Source organism: Hypanus sabinus, chromosome 3 (assembly GCF_030144855.1).
Source record: "Hypanus sabinus isolate sHypSab1 chromosome 3, sHypSab1.hap1, whole genome shotgun sequence".
Classification (NCBI taxonomy): Eukaryota; Metazoa; Chordata; class Chondrichthyes; order Myliobatiformes; family Dasyatidae; genus Hypanus; species Hypanus sabinus.
The window spans coordinates 143,094,924-143,115,421 of NC_082708.1; the positions used below are offsets into that span (position 1 = coordinate 143,094,924).

Sequence of the window (20,498 nt, forward strand, 5' to 3'; positions counted from 1 at the left end):
TTTTGTGTGTGTTGCTCTGGATTTCCAGCATCTGCAAACGTTCTTGTGTTTGGGACCTACTATTACTGCCACCCACATTGTTTCTTTGTGGTTTATTGATGTATCATTGATGTGGTGGTAAATCAGGTAACTTCTGTGTGAGTTCTGAACATGTGTAAGCTGTACTTTCTCCACCATATTTCATTATTTAAGACTTTGAAGTTAGCAATTCAGTCAAAGTTTTAAGGAGAATCAATAAATCTTGAGAATGAGGTTCAAATAGTTTACATTTGTCATCTTAACCCAAGACTTGACTGCTCCCCTCCCTTCTGACTGGAGAACTTTTAGAGAAATAAAACTGCAAACCTTTTTGATCAAGTACAGTGACAGTAACAACTTGATGTTACAGCAGAAGGCTGATGTACTGACAGAAGTAAACTTATTAGTTGTGCTGCTCTTTCTAAATTAGAAATAAATACATAAAACAGAATTGTAAAAATACAGCACATTAAGTACTTTATTCTGCTTTTCCATTCTTCTCTTTATCATATTCTTTTATATGTTTATCTCACTATATATATATATATATATTTCCTTTATTGCATCACTTGATGATATTCTGAAATTTCTGAAACTAAACACTTGGTATTGCACTCCCAGCCTTGACATGAATTGCATTTTATGCATTATTAAAAATTAAATTGAAAACCTTTTTCTCAGCATGTGTTTAAGAATAAAGGAATGTCCTCAATCCTAATAAATCTAATACTGCTTATCATCCAAGTAACACCATCCCTACTGTAAAGTATGGTGGATTTAGCCTCATGCTACGGGGATGCTCTTCAGCTTTCGGTTAGGATGGATGGGACCCTAGATAAAAATCTACTAGCCTCTGCCAGAAAGCTTAAACTAGGGAGGAAGTTTGTCTATCAGCAGGACAATGACACAAAAAAACACTGCCAGAGCAACCATGAGTGGCTTCAAATGAAGAAAATTAATGACCTTGAGTGATCAGTCAAGAGTCCTGATCTTAACTCGATCGAACATCTCTGGCAAGACCTCAAGATTGCTGTCAACCGCTGCTTCCCAACTAACCTGGTAAACCCTGAATAATTTTGGAAGGAGGAATGGGCAAATCTTGCTCCATCTCATTGTGCAAAGTTAATAGAGTTATGTCCAAAATGTCTACTGGCTGTAATAGGTGCAAGAGGTGGTTCAACTAAGGGGGAATCGCTGTCATTTTATTTCTTCATACTTCACACTTTTCCCTGTATTTCTGGCTCTACTATAGGAAAAAAAGGAGCATGTTATTCACAAATAAAAATTCACAGTTAAATTGATCAAAATCCCTGGTTGTAATACTCATTTATGTGAACAAAGGATTGGGGACTGAATAGTTTTTTGAAGCATTGTATTTACTTTATGTTCAGAACTTTGGTTTGGATGGTGGATTGGTTCCAAATGTTATATTATTGGCATTAATTGAAAAGTATTTTATGCATGTTAATAAAATGACTTACAGTCTTTCTTGGTTATATGCAGAATGGAAATGGAAATTATTCTCTCTAAATATTCTTCCCCAAGGACATAAATTCAAATGATTTTGGAAATGTCATTTACTGTAATGTTTTTTAAATACCATTTTTTTCACAACATTTAAATTTGGCATTGAGTTATAGTTCTCGTCTTTTAGTAGATTGAGCAAATAACAGCAAATATCCTTTGGGTTTTACTTCTAATAAGGTTACATAAATTTAAAAACACCATTGCAGGTTGCTGTTTACAGTGGGAGGACACTGAAAATATTTGATTTTGAAACTGACAAGACAATCTCTGATACCTGGACAACAATTATCCAACAATGCAACATCCTTTTCTAATTAATTAAAACAACAACTTTTTCTCTTTAGTCTACAATACAAGCAAAATTCACTTGCCTAAAGACAACACATCCATGGGGAAATTATTGCTGAAAGAAAAAAGCAGCCCGCAGGAATACTTTTCCACTTAACCCAGGATTCAATGGGGAAAAGGGATTATGTTGTGGAAGATCATGGAGACAGTATTCTGGCAACACAACCGGTCTATAATATGAGGGGACACTGTACTTTACTACCATGATTTATCAGTTGCTTGGTGCCATTAAAAGATTTAAAAATTATCACCCCAGGTCCCCATACTCTTGCAGCAACTTTAAAGTTTTTAGTTATATTCCCTCACCTTACTATTTCTCCCAAGCTGTATTATTTTACATTAAACTTCAATTGCCAAGTGTCTTCCTGTTATGAAATATCTTTTCATATTGCCTTACAGTTTTGAAGTATTCTTCTCATGACAGAGTAGTTCTACTTCCACAAATATTCATGCATTCAGCTCCAGTTTATTTATTTATAGCATACTAATTATATAGAACTACTTTTAACTCAAGCAATTAATTATTATTCAGAAACATTCTCACCATATAGGATGTATTTTAAATTACATTAAAAATGTAAATTTTAAAAATGTATTTTAATAAAGTGTCATGGTTTTACATTGCTGTACTTTATGAGCTTGTACAATAGTTACTGAAGTTACTTACCACAGGTTCACAAGGAAAGGGTGTTCAAGTCTCTGCATTATCTGCAATTCTCTGAAAACATTGCGAACTTCATCACGTTCAATGCATTTTTGTTTGTTCATGTATTTCATAGCGTACATTTTCTTCGTATCTCTCTTCTGGACAATGCATACCTGGTCAAAGTACATGGAAAGTATTGAATAAAATCACATCAGATAAGTGATTTTGCATCGGCACTTCTATTTATTTAAAGCAAGTTTATACATGAACTGTTAAATTGTATTATTTGGCTACAAGTGTGATTAAACAAAACAAGTCAAAAGTCAAATCCAACCACGTGGAAAATAAATATAAACAAAAAGTGTTAGATCACGAAACATCATTGGAGAGAAACACCAACAATATTTCAAGTCAAACACACAAAATACTGGAGGAACTCAGCAGGCCAGGCAGCATCTTTGGAAAAGAGCACAGTCAATGTTTTGGGCTGAGACCCTTCAGCAGGACTCTGAAGGAACTTAGCTGTGCGTTGCTTGGGTTTCCAGCATCTGCAGATTTTCTCTTGTTTGTGAATATTTCAGGTCAATGACCTTTTGAAAAGACTGTGTTGACTTGAAAGGACATTAAAAAGCTTAATGTCTTGTTGTAGTGGAGGATGGTATGTGATGGGGTGATGACTAAGGAAATATGAATGACACAGAGAGGCAGTTATGTAAGCTGAAAGAGGGCGCTGAAGGCATGTTATTCACAGATACTTTGACTGGAGGAGATATAACAGCAAAGACTTAAATGAAAACTTAGGTGGAGTGAAAAGAAAGGAAAAACTACAGTAAGAAAGGCACGAAAGAAGCAGAACATAATAGGCACTGTGGGGATTAATTTGGAGGGTCCTGGAAAGTGGCCATGTATTCTGATCAGTGATTAACCCATATCAGTTCGATCTGGTACCAGCCACAAGGTTTATTCAGATTACTTTAGCAGATATTAATGAGATTCAGTTCCATGAATGGTCTGCACCAACTCAAGCTAACATTCACTGATTAATGCCAAGCCTGAAAATTCAAAGCTTTCTTGTCAACATGCTCAGCTGTACAACCCTTTCACCCTCCCATTCCTCTTCAAGCAGTTGGCCATGCAGTCTTAGCCGGCAATGCATCCACTTGTGTCAACAATAGGAATAAATTCAGATTCCAAGCTTAGCCTTTTATACACTAATTTCAGTGGAACCTCCTTACCCAATTACCAGACACATTTTTCTCAAACAAACTAGACCATAACTCAGTCAACACAGCCTTACAAGCCATTGAGAATTATTTCAATACCATATCCTGACAGTGTTGGGCATGTGGGGAAGACAGGGTCCATTTACTAACTACTACCAGTGTTTTGGTAGATGATTAACATATAGAGTTGGCTGCATTATTTGAGACCATTCTGGCAGGGGCTGTAGTTCAGAGTAACATTGCAGGAGAAACTAGCATTGCACAGAGGTTGAGTCACTGACTCCTCTAGAGTTCCAGTATTCACATGCAGTGCACAAATATTGGATTGCATGTGGAAAATAGTCAAAATCCTCACTCAATCATTTGTGAACAAAACTATTCAAGGAAATTGGCATCTGCAGTGTTAAAAAAACAGGCTATGCGGCCCCATCTCCAGTCACCCCAGCATGCACATTTCACATGGAACCATTGGAAAATACTTCCAAACAGAAAGCCTAAATAAATGAAATAAAAGAACTCCATTTACATTTTATGAAGAAGTGAAGTCTACAGGGTGGTTAGGGATTGAACTCACTGACATTTGGTGATAATGGAAAAAGTGATGTCACATAGATGCAAAAAATCTTTGAAGTAGTGAAAGGTACAAAACAAATAAACGTGGCCGTTTGTTTGTCTTAAATCTTCTCAAGTGACCTCAGAATCCTGAAAGCACAATGCAAGCACTAATAGTATTGTAACAATTTTATTTAATTTGAAAGATACTAAATATTGCAAAATGTGTATCAGTGGTCAATTGATGAATATGTTTTTAATTAACACACCGTAGCTCCTAAGGTTAAATTAATTTCTATTTTAATGACAGAGAAAACCTGTACTTTGTCGAACTATATTGTTTTAAGGTAAAAATCATTGAATTTCATATGCACCTTTGAGTTTATATAGCATCTTTAAGAAGGAAAGCCATTTACTGCTTCATAAAGTCTTCAGAAAGAATTTAGACAGGAAGCAAAAAGGGAAATGTAAACGTGTTGTTGCAAAGTCTCAGCTCAATGGCAATGAAAGAAAGGATCACACAGAAACGCATTAAGAGGTTGAACATGGGGGTGTTGACTGGGGACCAGGGCAAGCTAATAAAGAAGACAGATGCAGAGTCAAAATATAAATTTCTTCAGTACTGGGTGGATATCTTAAGGCTAGGAACATTAGATGTGAGTTACTTTGAAGCACAGTTTCAGAATGGAAAAAAAATCATGAAAGATTAGCTTCTCTAGGCAAAAGTCGGGATTTCAATTCAATTGTGTTAGAAGTTCTAGAGAAGCCAAGAGATATAAAAGCAATAATTCCTTGTGTTAGGTCATATTGAGCCCAGTGTTTATTACCTCAGTCTATTTATCCTATTATGTGGAAATAGTAGACATTAGGAATGTGCCAATAGATAGGGAATGGGAAATGGGCTTCCTGATTCGATTAATTACAGAAACAAACCATATTTTAAACCAAAGTAAGATTACGGGCTAACATTGCTGAACAAAATTAGTGGAGTCAGAATGCCTTTGGTTGAGAGGGGAATTAGCCAGAAGTTTGGAACAGGGAGAAATGCTCTGTGAATTACAAATTGCCACAGATTCCTGGTTGAAGTACGCTGGCCTCAGTCAGCTTCACCAAATGTGATTTCATCCATAACCTCACTTTGATGTTCATTGAATGTTCTGCTTTTTAAAACCGATAATCTATTAAATACAACACAGAATGCTAATGCTAGTAATAATCAGTGTATAAGTGAGATAATTATTGATGACTGCCTGACAGTCTCTCTTACCCAAAAATAACTGATTAAATATGTCTCCATTAAAGGAGCAAATGAATCTCAGCCCTAACTGTTCTTATGAGACTGGGATGAAACTTTATATTTCCCCTACCATATTTCCCTTATCGTTTGAAACCTTTCCTAGCCACGTGCCTATTTCCAGTGGCCACCTCCCAAACTTGAAAATAAAAAAATTTGAGAACATGAATTGTAAAGAGTCTTTGACAGTAAATCTGTAGGTAATAGAATCAGTTCAGAGTTTTTGATGTGTGAAGTCATCCAGCCTGGTTCAGGAGCTTGATGGCTGTAGTGCATTAACTGTCTTGAACCTCATGGTGTAGGTCCTACGGTACTTAACACCCTTATGGTAGTTGTGAGAAGAAAGCATGACCCAGATGATGTAGATACTTGATGATGAACATTGCATTCCTGTGGCAGCGCTCCATGTAAATGGACTCAATAGTGGGGAGAGCTATTTCTGTGAGGGACTGGGCTGTATCCACTACTTTCTGTAGTCTTTTCCATTCCTGGGCATTAATGCTTCCATACCAGTCTGTGATACAACTAGTTAGGATATTCTCCACTGTGCTTTTATAGAAGTCTGTCAAAGGTTTTGGTGACTTTACAAATCTATGCAAACTTCTAAGAAAGTGTCTTCTTTGTGCAGGCTCATACGTGGTGGTCACAGGACAGATCCTCTGATAACTCCAAGTATTTTAAAGCTACTACCCTTCTCCACCTCCGATCCCCACCTCCGATCCCCTAATGAGAACTAGATCATGGACTTCTGGCCTCTTTCTCCTGTGGTTGATGATCAGTTCTTCGGTTTTGCTGACACTGAGAGAGGCATTGTCACTGTGGCACCACTCAATCAGATTTCCAGTCTCCCTCCCATATGCCGATTACTTGCAATAACAGTGGTGTCATCAGCAAACTTAGAGAAGACTTTGAATGATAGTGCGGGGACACACTCATCCATGTGTATCTTTATAAAATCTGTAATAACAGTGACATATTCATTCAGGTCCTCTGATGAGTTATTGAACATTGCTCAGTCCATCAATTCGAAGCAGACTGTAGCTGTCACTCTGCTTCCCATGCCCACCTCTTTGTTTTCCTTGACTCTGGTACCTTGCTCTTTAGTCTTTGCCTGTGGACAGTAGGTGAAGGACAGCCAGGTGGTCAGATTTCCTGAAATGCAGTTGATGGACAGAACACTAGGCATTCTTGATGGTAGTGTAGCAGTGGTCAAATGTTTTTCGGTGCTGCTGGTGATGTGCTGATAGTAGATAGTCAGAGATTTCTTTGAGCAACCCTAACTGAAGTTCTGGTAAAGTTGTCAAAGACTTCAGGGTAAGTTGTTCCTTGTTTGTTAATCATGGTACTCAATACGCTGAATGCTAGCATGACATCTGTGTTTGCCAGCATGATCACAACAAACAACTCACTTGGTAGGTAGAAAAGTCTACACTTAATTGTTAAATGTTCCAGATTAGGAGAACAAGAGTGAGACAAGATCTCTGTGTTATGTGTGATGAGAAAACCAGATGGAGACGGGGTCCAGAGTTGACCCCCCCCCCCTCCTGTGAACTATGCTGCTAATGAGAGAGAGAGAGAGATGAAGAACAGAGGGAGAGCCATCTGATACAGATGAGAGAGACACACACATGATTTAGAATTATGGCTTCTTCACTGATTATCTACCTTTTGCTACAAGGACTCTTCTTTGCTCATTAACATTCCTGCAGAGACAGCAGGGAGTGGCTAGTTTGATGGACATGGAGTTGATGGATGGCTAATACCTCATCAGGGGAGATAAAAGACGGGTCTGCTGAGACACCGGCAGACACACCACGAGACACTGTAAGAGTGTTGTACACCCACAGGAAGGTGAGGGCTTGGAGGACCGAATCGGGAGATCGGTCACAAAGCTCACAGTGTGGCGGCAGGACTGGTGGGGGCTTGTGTGTGTGTCCACTCATGCCTGAGTGACAAGTCCACCACGGAAGAACGGTCTAGACAAGAACGGAGGGGTCATATCCGAATGACTACATCAGTACAATGGGACAAGAAGACAATGGAAGGTTTGCCTGCTGCAGCTGCCCACATCTCGCTCACTCTCTCTCACTCTCTCTCTCCAAAAGCAACTACCTCAACCTAAACTGAACTGAACTCTGCATTATCTTAACACTATTCATTTACCCCTAGACTTTGATAGAGCTTGGTTTTGATTCTTATTTCTACACTTCTGTATTTATCATTGCTAACCTGTTTTATATGTATATTTGCATTTTTGATACTGTATTACTAATAAACACCATTAGGTAAAGTACCACCAGACTCCAATATATTATTCCATTTCTGCTGGCTTGGTAACCCAGTTACGGGGTACGTAATATCTGCATCCAATCGCTATGCTGAGTTTATCATGAACCAAATATCACAGCCACCACCCTTTCTTGATGTCATTGTCTAGTCCATCCAATGTATTGAAAACTACTTGGCCTGGAACACAAAGGTTCAGAAATTCCTAATGCTTGGTCACTGCTGTCACTTGTCAGAGAAGCCAATGTATAAATGATAGCAATATGCCTGCTCTAGCAAAGGAAAATCCTCAACTGCACTAGGGATCCAAGTCAGGATTAGAGTTCCTGGAATCCCCAAAGGAAAGCATGTATTTTACTATTGCAAAACATTTCCAAGTTCCCCATTTCCGCTTTTCTTATTTCTGTTCTAAATGATTTCAATTGTTTCCTGTGTTCTTTATTCAGTACTGATCCTCATTGTATTGATTTGTCTCTTTGTTTTGACAAGAAGTCTTGTTTTTCATCATCTTGTACCTCAGCCATCCCAGGACCTGAACTCTGTTGCCCTCATCCTTTGGTGAATTGTGCAAACAATTTGTCTGTGCTTATTCAGTTCTCACAATGCAAAATCCACATGTAAGAATGATATTGAGAGGATTTAAGAGATAAGCAGACTCCCAAAATGAATTTGTCATACATTGTGATTTACTCAATTTGAGTCACTGCACATCAAAAAATAATTGCTTCCCTATTTCTGGGACAATATGTATTCTTCCACACTGAGAAAACATTTCATCCTTTTTCTTGTTTTGCATTTTTCTATTCAAATAGATAAATAAAAATATAGAAGAAATGCATCAATGGGCAACAAAGAAGTGTGTTAATTATACATCCCTAGAAATCCACAGACTAAAAACTACATAGCTGAAGGGAAGTAAAGAAGAATAAGTGAAGGCAATTTTCTAAACAAATCTCCATCATTACTGTTTCACATCATTCATTAACTTAGAGACAACAGTGGTTGCACTCATTTCACTGTGTGTATAAAGAGCCATCTTCAGAAGATTTTGTGTAGAATAAGACCTCAGTCCCAATTTTAACTTGGAATGTGGTTATATCAAGGATCATCTGGGAACTGTGGAAAACACTTCTGACAGTGAAGATATGATTCAGTTTTAAATCTGAGGCATCGTTCCCTTCATTCAGGGGAGGCTCACATATCATGAGATAGGTAGGAGGGAGATTAGACTAAACACAGATTGACGTTAGGACTCAGATGAATGGTTCCTGTTGACAAGTGGGAAGGGAAAATGACAAGAGTGAACAGGGGTGCTCATTACACTTTCTTGCAGCTTGTGGAGCCATTACCTCATGGTTCCAGATACAGGCTCAAACCTGACCCAGAGTGTTGTTTGAGTAGAATTTGCACACCCCCTTGTTTTCACAGGCTGCTCTGGTTTCCTCCCATGTCCTAGACATTCAGACTGGGACTGCAGGTGAGTGGTTGAATCCAGGGGAGTTGATGAGAAGATAGGGAGAAACAAAATAAGTTTAACATATGTAGTGGTGATGGATTCATTGAGCTTAGGAGCCTATTTCCTTTCTGGATCTCTCTAGGAGTATGAAAGAAATAATAAGGACATAATTGTTTGCCTGCAGCATTAGGTCACATTAGCAGCAAACACCTAGTAGTGAAAATAATGATGGGCACAAAATAAAATGAAAGGGCAAAGAGAAGGAACAACATTGTATTTCAACCATCTTCCTGTTCCACTTTCACCAGGAGAGTGGGGGTAAAAATTTCCTCTTTAAGGTGCAACATTGCAGAAAATCATCATTGTGGATATAAAACTTCAGTCAAAACTTAGATCTAACTTTAATATAACTATTATAGATCCATTGCTGTTTGGCACTTTTGAAAAACAGGAAGGCACCATTGCAAACCAATTGAAGAATCAACCCCTGACATTAGAACCATAACACAACACAATTTCAAAAACATTTCAATATATGTGGGCTAGCATTCAACAGTGTGGAGTGCCTTTAAACATGATTAATTAGTAGGGATACCAACAGTTGACTCCATGTTGATGATTTGAGCCAATACGTAGTTTTACTGCTGACCTTGCGCAGATATTATTGATCTATGTGGGAAGCAGGAACTTGGCATGCTGCCTGCTTTATAATCAATGGGTTAATCATATTGTTAATGCCAAGTTTGTTTAAGTTACCTCTGTGCTAATTTTTATGGGATTGCAGAAGGAAAAGGACATTCAGATGGCTGTATGTCAGGCATACAAATGAGAAATGATATTGATTACAAAGATGGTAAAAGAATATATAGCAGCACTTACAAGAGTAATCTGAAGCAATACTAATAAAAAGGAGCATGCATTGAGAAATAGATTTAGCTTGGAGATATAGCTTAATATTGAAAATGTCATGACTGATCATAAAAGAAAATCTAATGATGCAAATGTATGCTTATACACACAGAATATAAATCTATGGACACATTACTGACATGTTAATACCAATAAAATTTTGGTGTCCTTGTGCTAAATAATCCAGGATGTTAGCAGGAAGAGCAAGTAAACTGGAAGGAAAAGAGATGCTTATCCTTATTGTAAGGGGAATAGAGTACAAAATCAGGAGAGCTTTGCCCAATCCTAGAAGACTTCAATTAAAAACACACTTAGAGTACCACATGCAGTTCTTCACCTTTGACTTGCGTTTGAAGTGGTTCGTTGACTCCAGGTAAAGAGATATTATGCTATTCGGAGCATTTGAGCATGTTGGGTCTTTACTCTGGTGTTTTATAGAATGGGATGTTACCTTATTAATACCCAAGATGGTGAGGAGAGTTAAGTAATGACCCATTTGTCTGAGCAGAGGAAAAACTTCTCTATCCTGCTGGTTATGAATCTGAAGGAATTATACACCCCAGAGAGCTTTCATGCTTAGTCTGAGTACATTCAATGGATGGCTACCTGACAGCCCCAGCAATCTGGCTTCAATCCTGACATTGAGTGCTCTGACTGTGGACTTTATGCTTCTATAAGCTGCTCTGGTTGCCTCCCCAACACCTGCTGGTTAGTAGGTTAAACTACCACTGGTGTAGGTGAATAGGGTGTTCAAGCAGTTCATAAATACATTAATAAATTCATGTAAATTCCCTGAGACAACTCTCCCAACCTTGCAACCATTCTTCTTCATTAAAATAGACTTCTTACTTCTTAGTAACATTGCTGGGAAACTGCAAGAGTTGAAGATCTTTGACAAGCACAACTATAGACTACAGTCAGAAAGAAAGCAGCTAGGATTTATCAGGATGTTTGAGACTTTCTGATATTACATGGAAATGCTAAGCCAAAATGGTGATAATTTTTGATATCCCTGTGTTCTTCTCCTTCTGCTTTTACTTAATGCTATCAGAGAGATTTCCTATAAATGTAAAACTACAGTATATCATCCAACTAGATCTATAACAAAAGTAATAAGACAAGTGTTCTTGAAGTGATATAAATACCTACACTTACAAGAATTAATTATTTTGCAAGGTACTTTCAAGAACAAATATATATAATGACAAGCAAGTCTCTGAGCTAATTTTTCTAGATCAGGGGTTCCCAACCTGGGTTCCACAAACCCCTTGCTTAATGGTATTGGTCCATGGCATAAAAAAAGGTTGGGAAACCCAGCTCTAGATGAAGGAACTTGTTATCAAGGAGAGTGAATGCGATCAGGTAACTTTCTAGAGTAAGTCACAAAGTGCTGGAGGAATGGCGGCTCAGGCAGCATCTGATACCGGATAGTCCCCTCCTATCAGATTTCATCATTTTGTGCGATGCTGATAAAAATGTCTGACTAAGTTACTGTATTTACAAGATTTATTTTTTACATAACTTATGATGTGTCTTTTCCTACCTTTTAGACATTTTAGCAGAATTGATGTATCAATTAGATTTAGTGCCTCACAGTTCCAGGGAAATGGGTTTGATCCTGACTTTGCTAACGATCAGAGTAGAGTTTACCCTGTGACCATGTGGGTTTCCCTGGGAGCACTGCTTTCCTCCCATGTCCCACAGAAAGACTGGCTGGTTAAATGGCTTAGTAGGTAAATAGCAAAAGAATCGAAGGGGAGTTGATTGCTGAGTTGTACAGCTAAAGGGGAATTAAGGTCAATGGGACTGATAGGATTGCTCTGCTGGGAGCTAGTGCAGATCCAATTGACTGAATGGCCTTCTCTTGTGGTATGTGAGCTACTCCTTTAAAGTATCAGTAATTTGAGACAAATGGTTTGTGCCAATATAATGTGTTTTCTTGGTTTACATAAGAAATACGAGTTGGAGGAGGCCATCTGACCCATTGAGCCTGCTCTGCCATTCAGTAAGGTCATGGCTGATCTGGCTGTGGACTCTAGTCTACCTACCTGCCTCTTCCCCATAACACTCAATTCCTCTGCTATCTAACTGTGTCTCAAATACAGTATATTTAATGAGGTAGCCTCTACTACTTCCCTAGGCAGAGATGTGCAAGCTAAAGTCCCCTATTTGATTATAAATTTGTGCAATGCTTCCTCATCTACAAATTTAATTTTTTTTGAGTACAGAATGCAAGGAACAGACAATAGACTTAATGGGCTTCACTGGCAAACATCATCCTTCAAATGAACAACTTACTTTGGTGAGGTCATTATTTACAACATTTTCTTAGAATATCATAGTTTTCTTCAACTATTTCTCAAGAAATTTCCCTTCATAAAGGCCCTGCTATAGTATTCTGACTGAATACTTTTACATAGTTACATTCTGCTCAATGGATTCCAGAAACTGCAGATTCCAGAAATGCATAATAATTCTTCTGTCATAATTTCCTCAAAATAGGTCAAAGAAACAACATAGATCTCAAACTTTCAAGCACACGTTTGTGCTTCCATGTGCTGGGGGTTTTCAAAGTTTGCTTCCTTTCCCCATCCTCTGATCATAACCTCTAACCAAAAGAGTTGTGAAGAGTTAGGCACAAGGAGTCAAAATTTCTTTTTAAAAAGATTTTTATGAATTAATCACCATTGCAAGTTTCGGCTTGTAGGCTTTTGAAATATCTCCTGTAGGTTTAGGTATGGAGATGCAAAACATCGCCAATTATGTCCAACATGGATAGCTACCACAAGACTATCTTTTGCCTTTACAGTAGAATGTCTGCCAATGAAGAGGCAAACATGGAATCAATTGTCACTGTGTTTCTATCCATTTTATCTACCTACACATTGCTAAGAATTATCGGTAATGGGTTCAATTCAGCAACGGTACCTATATTTCTGAAACTTCACAAAGGTCAACCTTAAACCCACTGTCAATTTTCATCTGTTGAAGCACTGTCAGCAATGTCCCTTCTCAAGTCTGAAGCCAATGAAACTTGCCAAACAGCTTTGAATAAATTGAGATACCGGCATCTCAAACTGCAGGCAATTTACAAACTCATTATGCAGTGTGGCTGCATTTCAGGGAATATATATTACATGAAAGCTAAGGCTAATTTTTGCCAGAGTTCTACTTAGCTTTAGAAATAATGATGCTTTAAATGGATTCTTAAAATAAACAGCTCATCTCTACTCACATAGTGTCATGCAACTACATTAAGCATTCATGTTCTAATGTCACTGTAGTAATCTCTAGTTAAATTATTAAACAAACTAGTACATTATTAACTTGTAAGGTACACACAGAACAGAAGAGCTTTATGTAAATCTCTTGATTGAAGCAAATTATTTTGAGTTAACACTTGTAATTAAACAGAAGCAAAAATTGTCATAAACAGCAAAAACAGCATTGGGGTTTATTTAAACAGGAGAGTACATAATTCAAACATGTCCTAGCAAATGAGTTGGGCTTGAATCAATTGAAAGATTGACTTTGAAATCAAAAGGAAATAATGAAAACATCTGGCATGACAAAAGTGCTAGAAAAATGGAGATTTCAAAACTATGAGCATAATAAGCAACAAGAAGATCTCCTTTAAGCAGATATGGAGAAAAATTAACTATATACATTTATGGAGCTAAGGAGAAACTGGAAGCCTTACAGGAAAAGGTGTGGACATGTAATCAACTTTTTTTTTTTATCTATCTTCTATAAACAAAGTGGATATTAAGATAGCAGGACTACTAAGGACAAGCACAGAGAAATAAATGGTCTTTAATGAATAACAAGGGGTGATTCTCACTAATAGAAATTTATCTTGCGAAAGGTAATTTTATCAGCACATGATAAACTTGATCCCACCTAAATAACTCTCATCTCAAAGCCCTTTTCCGCAGTCCCTGAACCTACCTTCAACTCTAAACTTATCAAATTAACTTTGTGTCCAAGGGAGAAGGTCTACCTTGCATGCTATCAAATTTTCCACAAATAAATTGCACAGAGATCAGTCACCAGTTATCTTGCCTTCCCAGGCATAAAATTCAATTGAAGAAAAATCCTAGGAAATTCTATTGAAACTCCATAAACAATCAAATTAACTTTGGTTAGTCCTGATAACCAGTAAGTTATAAAAAGAAATCTCATCTCAGCTCCTCTCATGACCCGCAAGCTTTGCCTGAAAGGAAATGCTTTTCACTTCACATTTAACCTGCGTACACTAGAGGACACCAGTTGCCTGATATCAACACAAAATGCTGGAGGAACTCAGAAGGTCAGACAGCACCTGTGGAAATGAATAATGAATAAAGTTGATGATTCAGGCTGAAACCCTTCATCGGGACTGGAAAGGGGAAGAAGACAGAATAAGAAGGTAGTGGGAGGGGAAGGAATGCAAGAAAAAAAAGGTGATAGTCGAAGCTGGGTGGGTGAAGCAGGGTGGTGATAGCTGGAATAGTAAAGGGCTGGAGAATATGGAAACTGGTAGGAGAGGGAAGTGGACCATGGGAGAAAGGCAAGGAGAGGCACAAGGGGAGGTGATAGGCAGATGAGGAGAACAGAAGAAGTATGAGGGAGACAGAGAGTGGAACGGAAGAAGAGGGAAACAGGAGATGGAAAAATTGACAGAAGTTAAAGAAATTGATTTCATGCCTTTGTGTTGGAGCCTACACACACAGAATATGTGAGTTTGCTCCTCCAACTGAGAGTGGCCTCAGTGGCCTTCAGTAGAGGAAGCCATTGACCGGCATGTGGGAATGGGGATTGGAATTAAAATATTTGAACATCCGAAAACCCTGCTTGTTCTGATTGGACAAAGTTGCTCAATAAAGTGGTTCCCTAATCTATGTTTGGTCTCACCAATTTAGAGGGGTCCACATTGGGAGCAGTAGGCAACCCCAACAGATTTGCAGGTGAGGTATTGTCTCACCTGTAAGGACTGTTTGGGGACCAGAACGGAGGTGATGGAGGAAATGAATGGGCAGATGTGGCACTTTTTCCATTTGCAATGATGTGCCAAGAGGGAGATTACTGGGGACGGATGAATGGACAAGGAAATTACAGAGGGCATGATCTCTGTGGAAAGCAGAGAGTGGTAAGGGAGTTAGAGATGTATTTAGTGGTAGGATCCTATTGAAGGTGGTGGAAGTTGCAGAGAATGATGTGTTGGATATGGAGGCTCATGAGGTGGTAGGCGAGGATGGGAGGAACAGTATCCCTGTTAAGATAGTGGGAAGTTGGGATGAGAGCAATGCCTGTGAAATGGAGGAGATGCAGGTGAGACAGCATCAATAATGGACTAAAGTAAACATTCTTTGAAGAAGAGTCTTGTCCTAAAATGTTGACTGTTTTACTTCTACAGATGCTGCCTGACCTGCTGAGTTCTTCCAGCATTTTGTTTGTGTTGCTCTGAATTTACAGCATCTGCATCTATTATGTCTGATACCAACTTTGCCTAAACGTCTTACAGAGGTGCTGTTGTGATCTGTTTTCCCTTTTTGCCTCAAGTATTTTACTCTGTTGGGCAGAATCAAACCTCTTTATGGATCTAAAAGTAAATCATATATCCCTTAAGACTCTTGGATAGAAATTTATTCTTGGTAACCGCAGCTATGTGCAATATTCAATTCCAGTGTGTTGTACGCAACTGAATTTTAGAACAGGAATGCATTATGGTTGTGACAGTTTATCATTCATTTAGTGCATTTATTTAGAGGAAGAATTTGGAGAATATTCTTCTGGAAGATCTATTTTTCTCTGTCCCATCTATCTACAATATATAAATTTCATTACTTTGAATATCTCTTTTTCAGAGATTCTTCCCTAAACAACACCAAAGTTCTGGTATTTTACCTCAGCACATGAAATTTTTCTGGAAGTACCTTAGCTCTAAAGAATATGGTAATGAAAGATTCATACTTCAATCTTTTATTAGTTACTAGATTTAGCTGGTTGTTTTCAATCATTTTATAATTCATTCAAAGTTCTTTAATATGTTCAGCAATATTAAATTTTGTTTTCAGCCACTATAATATCATATAATCCATCAGGCTTTGAAGAATTTACCTTGGTTTGAAATATATCCATTATATTTCTTTTTAAATGGCTTTCACAAGATTCATTATCCGTTGAGATTAAATATTACAGAGCTTCATTGACCTCATTTCAATTCATTTCTGCTACTTTTGAAACCAATGTGCTGTGAATTAATTACTCTAGATAATATTATTTCTAATTTCCTGACTGTATCTTCATGAAAACTCTGCTATTTTTAATGGTGTGAAAATACATTCCTCTGATTTTATCAAGTTGAGGGATTCTTGTCCCATCCTACTATCTAAAATGATACACACTTCTTTCATCAATAAAGACAGTTAGCATATGTTTCACTGTGTATGTTTATATAAATTGAACAAGTCGCTATTTAATTTGAAGGAATATCTTAGTGCTTAGCTAATAATTAGGATATTTTCTAGGAATGTTTTTAGTAGTGTTTTGTTCTGAACTGTTATATGGGTTTTTGATCTTGTAGGTTCTTTCAATAGTAAGCATCAAAAACATATTCCAATCCTTTAACCACATAGTTTGATTCATTTGTTACAAAGAAATAGAAGCGCATTGTAGCTCAGACAGGATAAATGAGAAAAGAGTCTGATGCAGGCTCTCAAATGAAATGTCAACTATCACTTTGCTGCATGAGCACAGATGCTGTTCAATTTGCTGAGTCCTTCCAGTAGTTGGTGCAACACACAAGTTGCTGGAGGAAGTTTGGGTTTGGGTAGTTGATCCTTCACAATATTCCATGTGGGAATTTAAACTGGAGGTTTAAATTATGAGGTCGAGTTGCGAACCCGACATCAACCTGGCACGGATGGAGAGTGCACTCGGGAGCGGTCTGTCACTGGATCGAACTCGGGAACCTCTGTTCTCGAGCCTGGCGCTGATCTCACTGCGCCACCAGCCAACCTATGGTAATGGGTCAGGCAGCATTATGGAGGTTCATGGACTGTCAACATTTCAGTTGGAGGCCCACTATCTTGTGTGTTGCTCCAGATTCCAACATCTGAAATCTCTTTTGTCTCCAGTTTATTTTTTTTTGCTCCAGGTTCCATCATCTGCAGTCACTTGTATCTCTAGAGTCAACATTTTGGTTCAAGAACTTTTCATCAGAACTGGAGAAGTGAGAAGACAAATGTATTAATATTACTGTGATGGGAAGATAAAGAGAATACAAGAAAGTCCATAACAAGATGTCAATCAAAGCCGTCAAGGGAAAACATACTTCAAAAGGTACTAGTTTGCTGACCGGAAAGTAAACTGAAACAAATTGAAACAGATATCTTCAGGTACTTCCATGCAGAGGTAGAAAAATCCTTACATGAAAACATTAAATTCAATACTTAAATCCTGATAGCTGTAGCATTCCCATACTAAATATGTGGTGCTATTTCTAGAGTGATCATTGGGCATTATTGACTCAATGTTTAAAGTCAAATACATCGGAATGGAGTGGTGAATTTAAGGGACAGGAGATGGATAAGCTTTTGGACTGAATGGAGGTGTTCTGCAAAATGGTCACTCCATCCATGTTTTTTATTTCTCCATCTTGGAGGAGACCAGAAACTGAATCCTGAATGTAAATAAATTAGGTTGGAAGAACACAAGTGAATTATTACTTCAAACTGAATGGTTTGTTGGGTCTGTGGATGGTGAAATAAAGGAAATTATAAAGGTAGCTTCTGCATCTCTTGAAGATTCATGAAAATATGTGAAGCTGGTGAGATGGATGATAGGATCAATTACAGAGGAAATAGTCACTTTAGCATGCTGAAGTTAAGAGATGGTTCTATGTAACTGGTGACAGAGTAATGTTGAAACTGGCAGAAATTATGGAGAATGATTCATCAAATATAATGGCTAGCGCAGTGGAAGTCGAAGACAAAACTGGGAAAAAAGAAGTTGAGAGCAGTATGAATCAGAATCAGAGACAGGTTAAATATCATTGGCATATGTTATGAAATTTGTAGTTTTGCAGCAGCAATACATTGCAATATAATAATAATAATAACCTATAAATTGCAATAAGAGATATAAATATAAACCAAGTAAATAATGCCAAAAGAGAGCAAAAAGAAAAAAATATAATGAGGTTGTGTTTTATGGATTCATTATCCAGTTAGAAATCTGATAGTGGAGGAAAAGAAGCTCCTGAAACATTGAGTGTGTGTCTTGAGGCTCCTGTATCTCCTCCTCGATGGTAGCAAAGAAATGAGGTATAGCCTAGGTGATGAAGGTCCTTAGTGATGGCTGCTGCCTTTTGGAAGGTGTCCTCAATGCTATGGAGGCTAGTGCCTATGATGGAGCTGGCTGAGTTCAAAACTGCCTGCAGTTTTCTCCAGTCCTGTGCAGTGGCCCCTGCATACCAGGCAGTGAGGTAACCAGTTAGAATGTTCTCTGTGGTACATCAGTAGAAATTTGCAAAACTCTTTGGTGGCATACCAAGTCTTCTCAAATGCCTCATGAAATATAGCCACAGTCATGCCTTGATTGTAATTGTATGACCATGTTGAGCCCCGGATAGATCTTCAGAGATTTTGACACCAAGGAAATGGAACTACTCACCCTTTCCACTTCTGATTCCTCGATGAGGACTGGTGTGTGTTCCCTCAACTTCCCCTTCCTGAAGTCCACAATCAGTTCCTTGGTTACTGATGCTGAGTGTGAGTGTGAGGCATCCTTGAGGTGCACCAGTGTTGACTGTCAGAGAGGAGATGATGGGATTTCTTACCCACACAGACTGTGGTCTGCCAGTGAGGAAGTCAATGATCCAGTTGCACAGGGAGGTACAGAGGCCCAGGATTTGGAGTTTGTTTACTAGAACTGAAGGTATGATTGTGTTAAACACTGAGCCATAATCAACAAACAGCAGCCTGAAGAAGGTTTTGCTATTGTTCAGGTCGAGGCCAAGGGGAGAGTGAATGAGAGTGCATCCACTGTAAAGTTATTGTGGTGATAGGCAAATTGCAGCAGGTCCAAGTCCCTGCTTAGGCAAGCGTTGATTCTGGCCATGACCAACCTCCCAAAGCTTGTCATCACAGTAGAGGCAGCTCACCCTGCTCTTCTTGGGCACTGGCATGATTGAAGCAGGTAGGGACCTCTGACTGCTGCAGTGAGAGACTGAAGATGTCCTTGAATACTTCTTCCAGTTTGTTGGCACAGATTTTCAATGCCCTACAGGTACACCATCAAGGCCTGATGCCTTGGTAGAGTTCACCCACTTGAAAGAAGACTGAGCCTCAGAGACAGAGATCACAGGGATATCAGATGCTGCAGGGATTTGCACAGGTGTATTTTTATTCTCCCTTTCAAAGTGTGCATAAAATATGTTGAGTTCATCTAGAAGTGAAACATCACAGCCTTTCATGATGTTAGGTTTTGCTTGTAGGAAGTACTGGCCTGCAAACCCTGCCAGAGCTGAAGTGCATCCAGTTCCCTCAATAACTTCAACTGGAATTGTATTTTTTCTGTCTTAAAATAGCCTTTTGCAGGTCGTAGGTGGACTTCCTGAATAGTTCTGGATCTGTAACGTTCTCGTTCGGGTGTAAGTGAATGCCGAATTAAACGCCGAGATAAACCACAGTCAATGAGAACCAGGTCGCAGTAAGATTAACCATTTACTGTTCACTCTTCACATTAACATATGGTGAAAAAGCGTTGCTCTCACTGTGATTTCTAATGCTTCTAAAACAACTTCTGCTCGGGTCTGCCTTGTGGTGAGCCCCCACCCTCGCGTCGATCTCAAACCGGTATTTTCCCACAAGACGCGGTGAAACTGGATGTGACGTCATCGCATGCCAATATATTTTACAGGCAATGAATATAGTTTAAACACTTCTAATTCTAACTAGAAAATACTAACAAATGAATTACTAAGCGAAAATATTATAACTAAATAACTGCCATAAAGACAACACACTCCCCGCCTGACCTTTGTAAGGTCACAATGAACACAGTACAAAACTTAGTCTCTTAATCAGTCATTAGGTAGAAGTAGAATAACTTCTGTAACTGGCCTTTGGTAAATTTTCACATCACCTTGGTCGGTAGTCTTCAACTCGATCTTCCTGACATGTCCATCCCCACTAGGGAATGTAGCAGTGATTCTGGCCCAGCTGTTGCAGGCGATTTGCTTGTCCCTGAGCAGTC

General features: G+C 38.5%; 1 protein-coding gene across 1 annotated transcript in view; it reads right to left on the reverse strand.

The window, feature by feature from the left end:
* Positions 1-20,498, reverse strand: part of LOC132391714 (serine/threonine-protein kinase 32B-like) — a 309,917-nt gene that overhangs the window by 174,649 nt on the left and 114,770 nt on the right. The window contains exon 3 of the mRNA XM_059965270.1: positions 2,561-2,712. Coding sequence (XP_059821253.1) covers positions 2,561-2,712 — 152 coding nt within the window. The remainder of the gene's footprint in view (positions 1-2,560; positions 2,713-20,498) is intronic.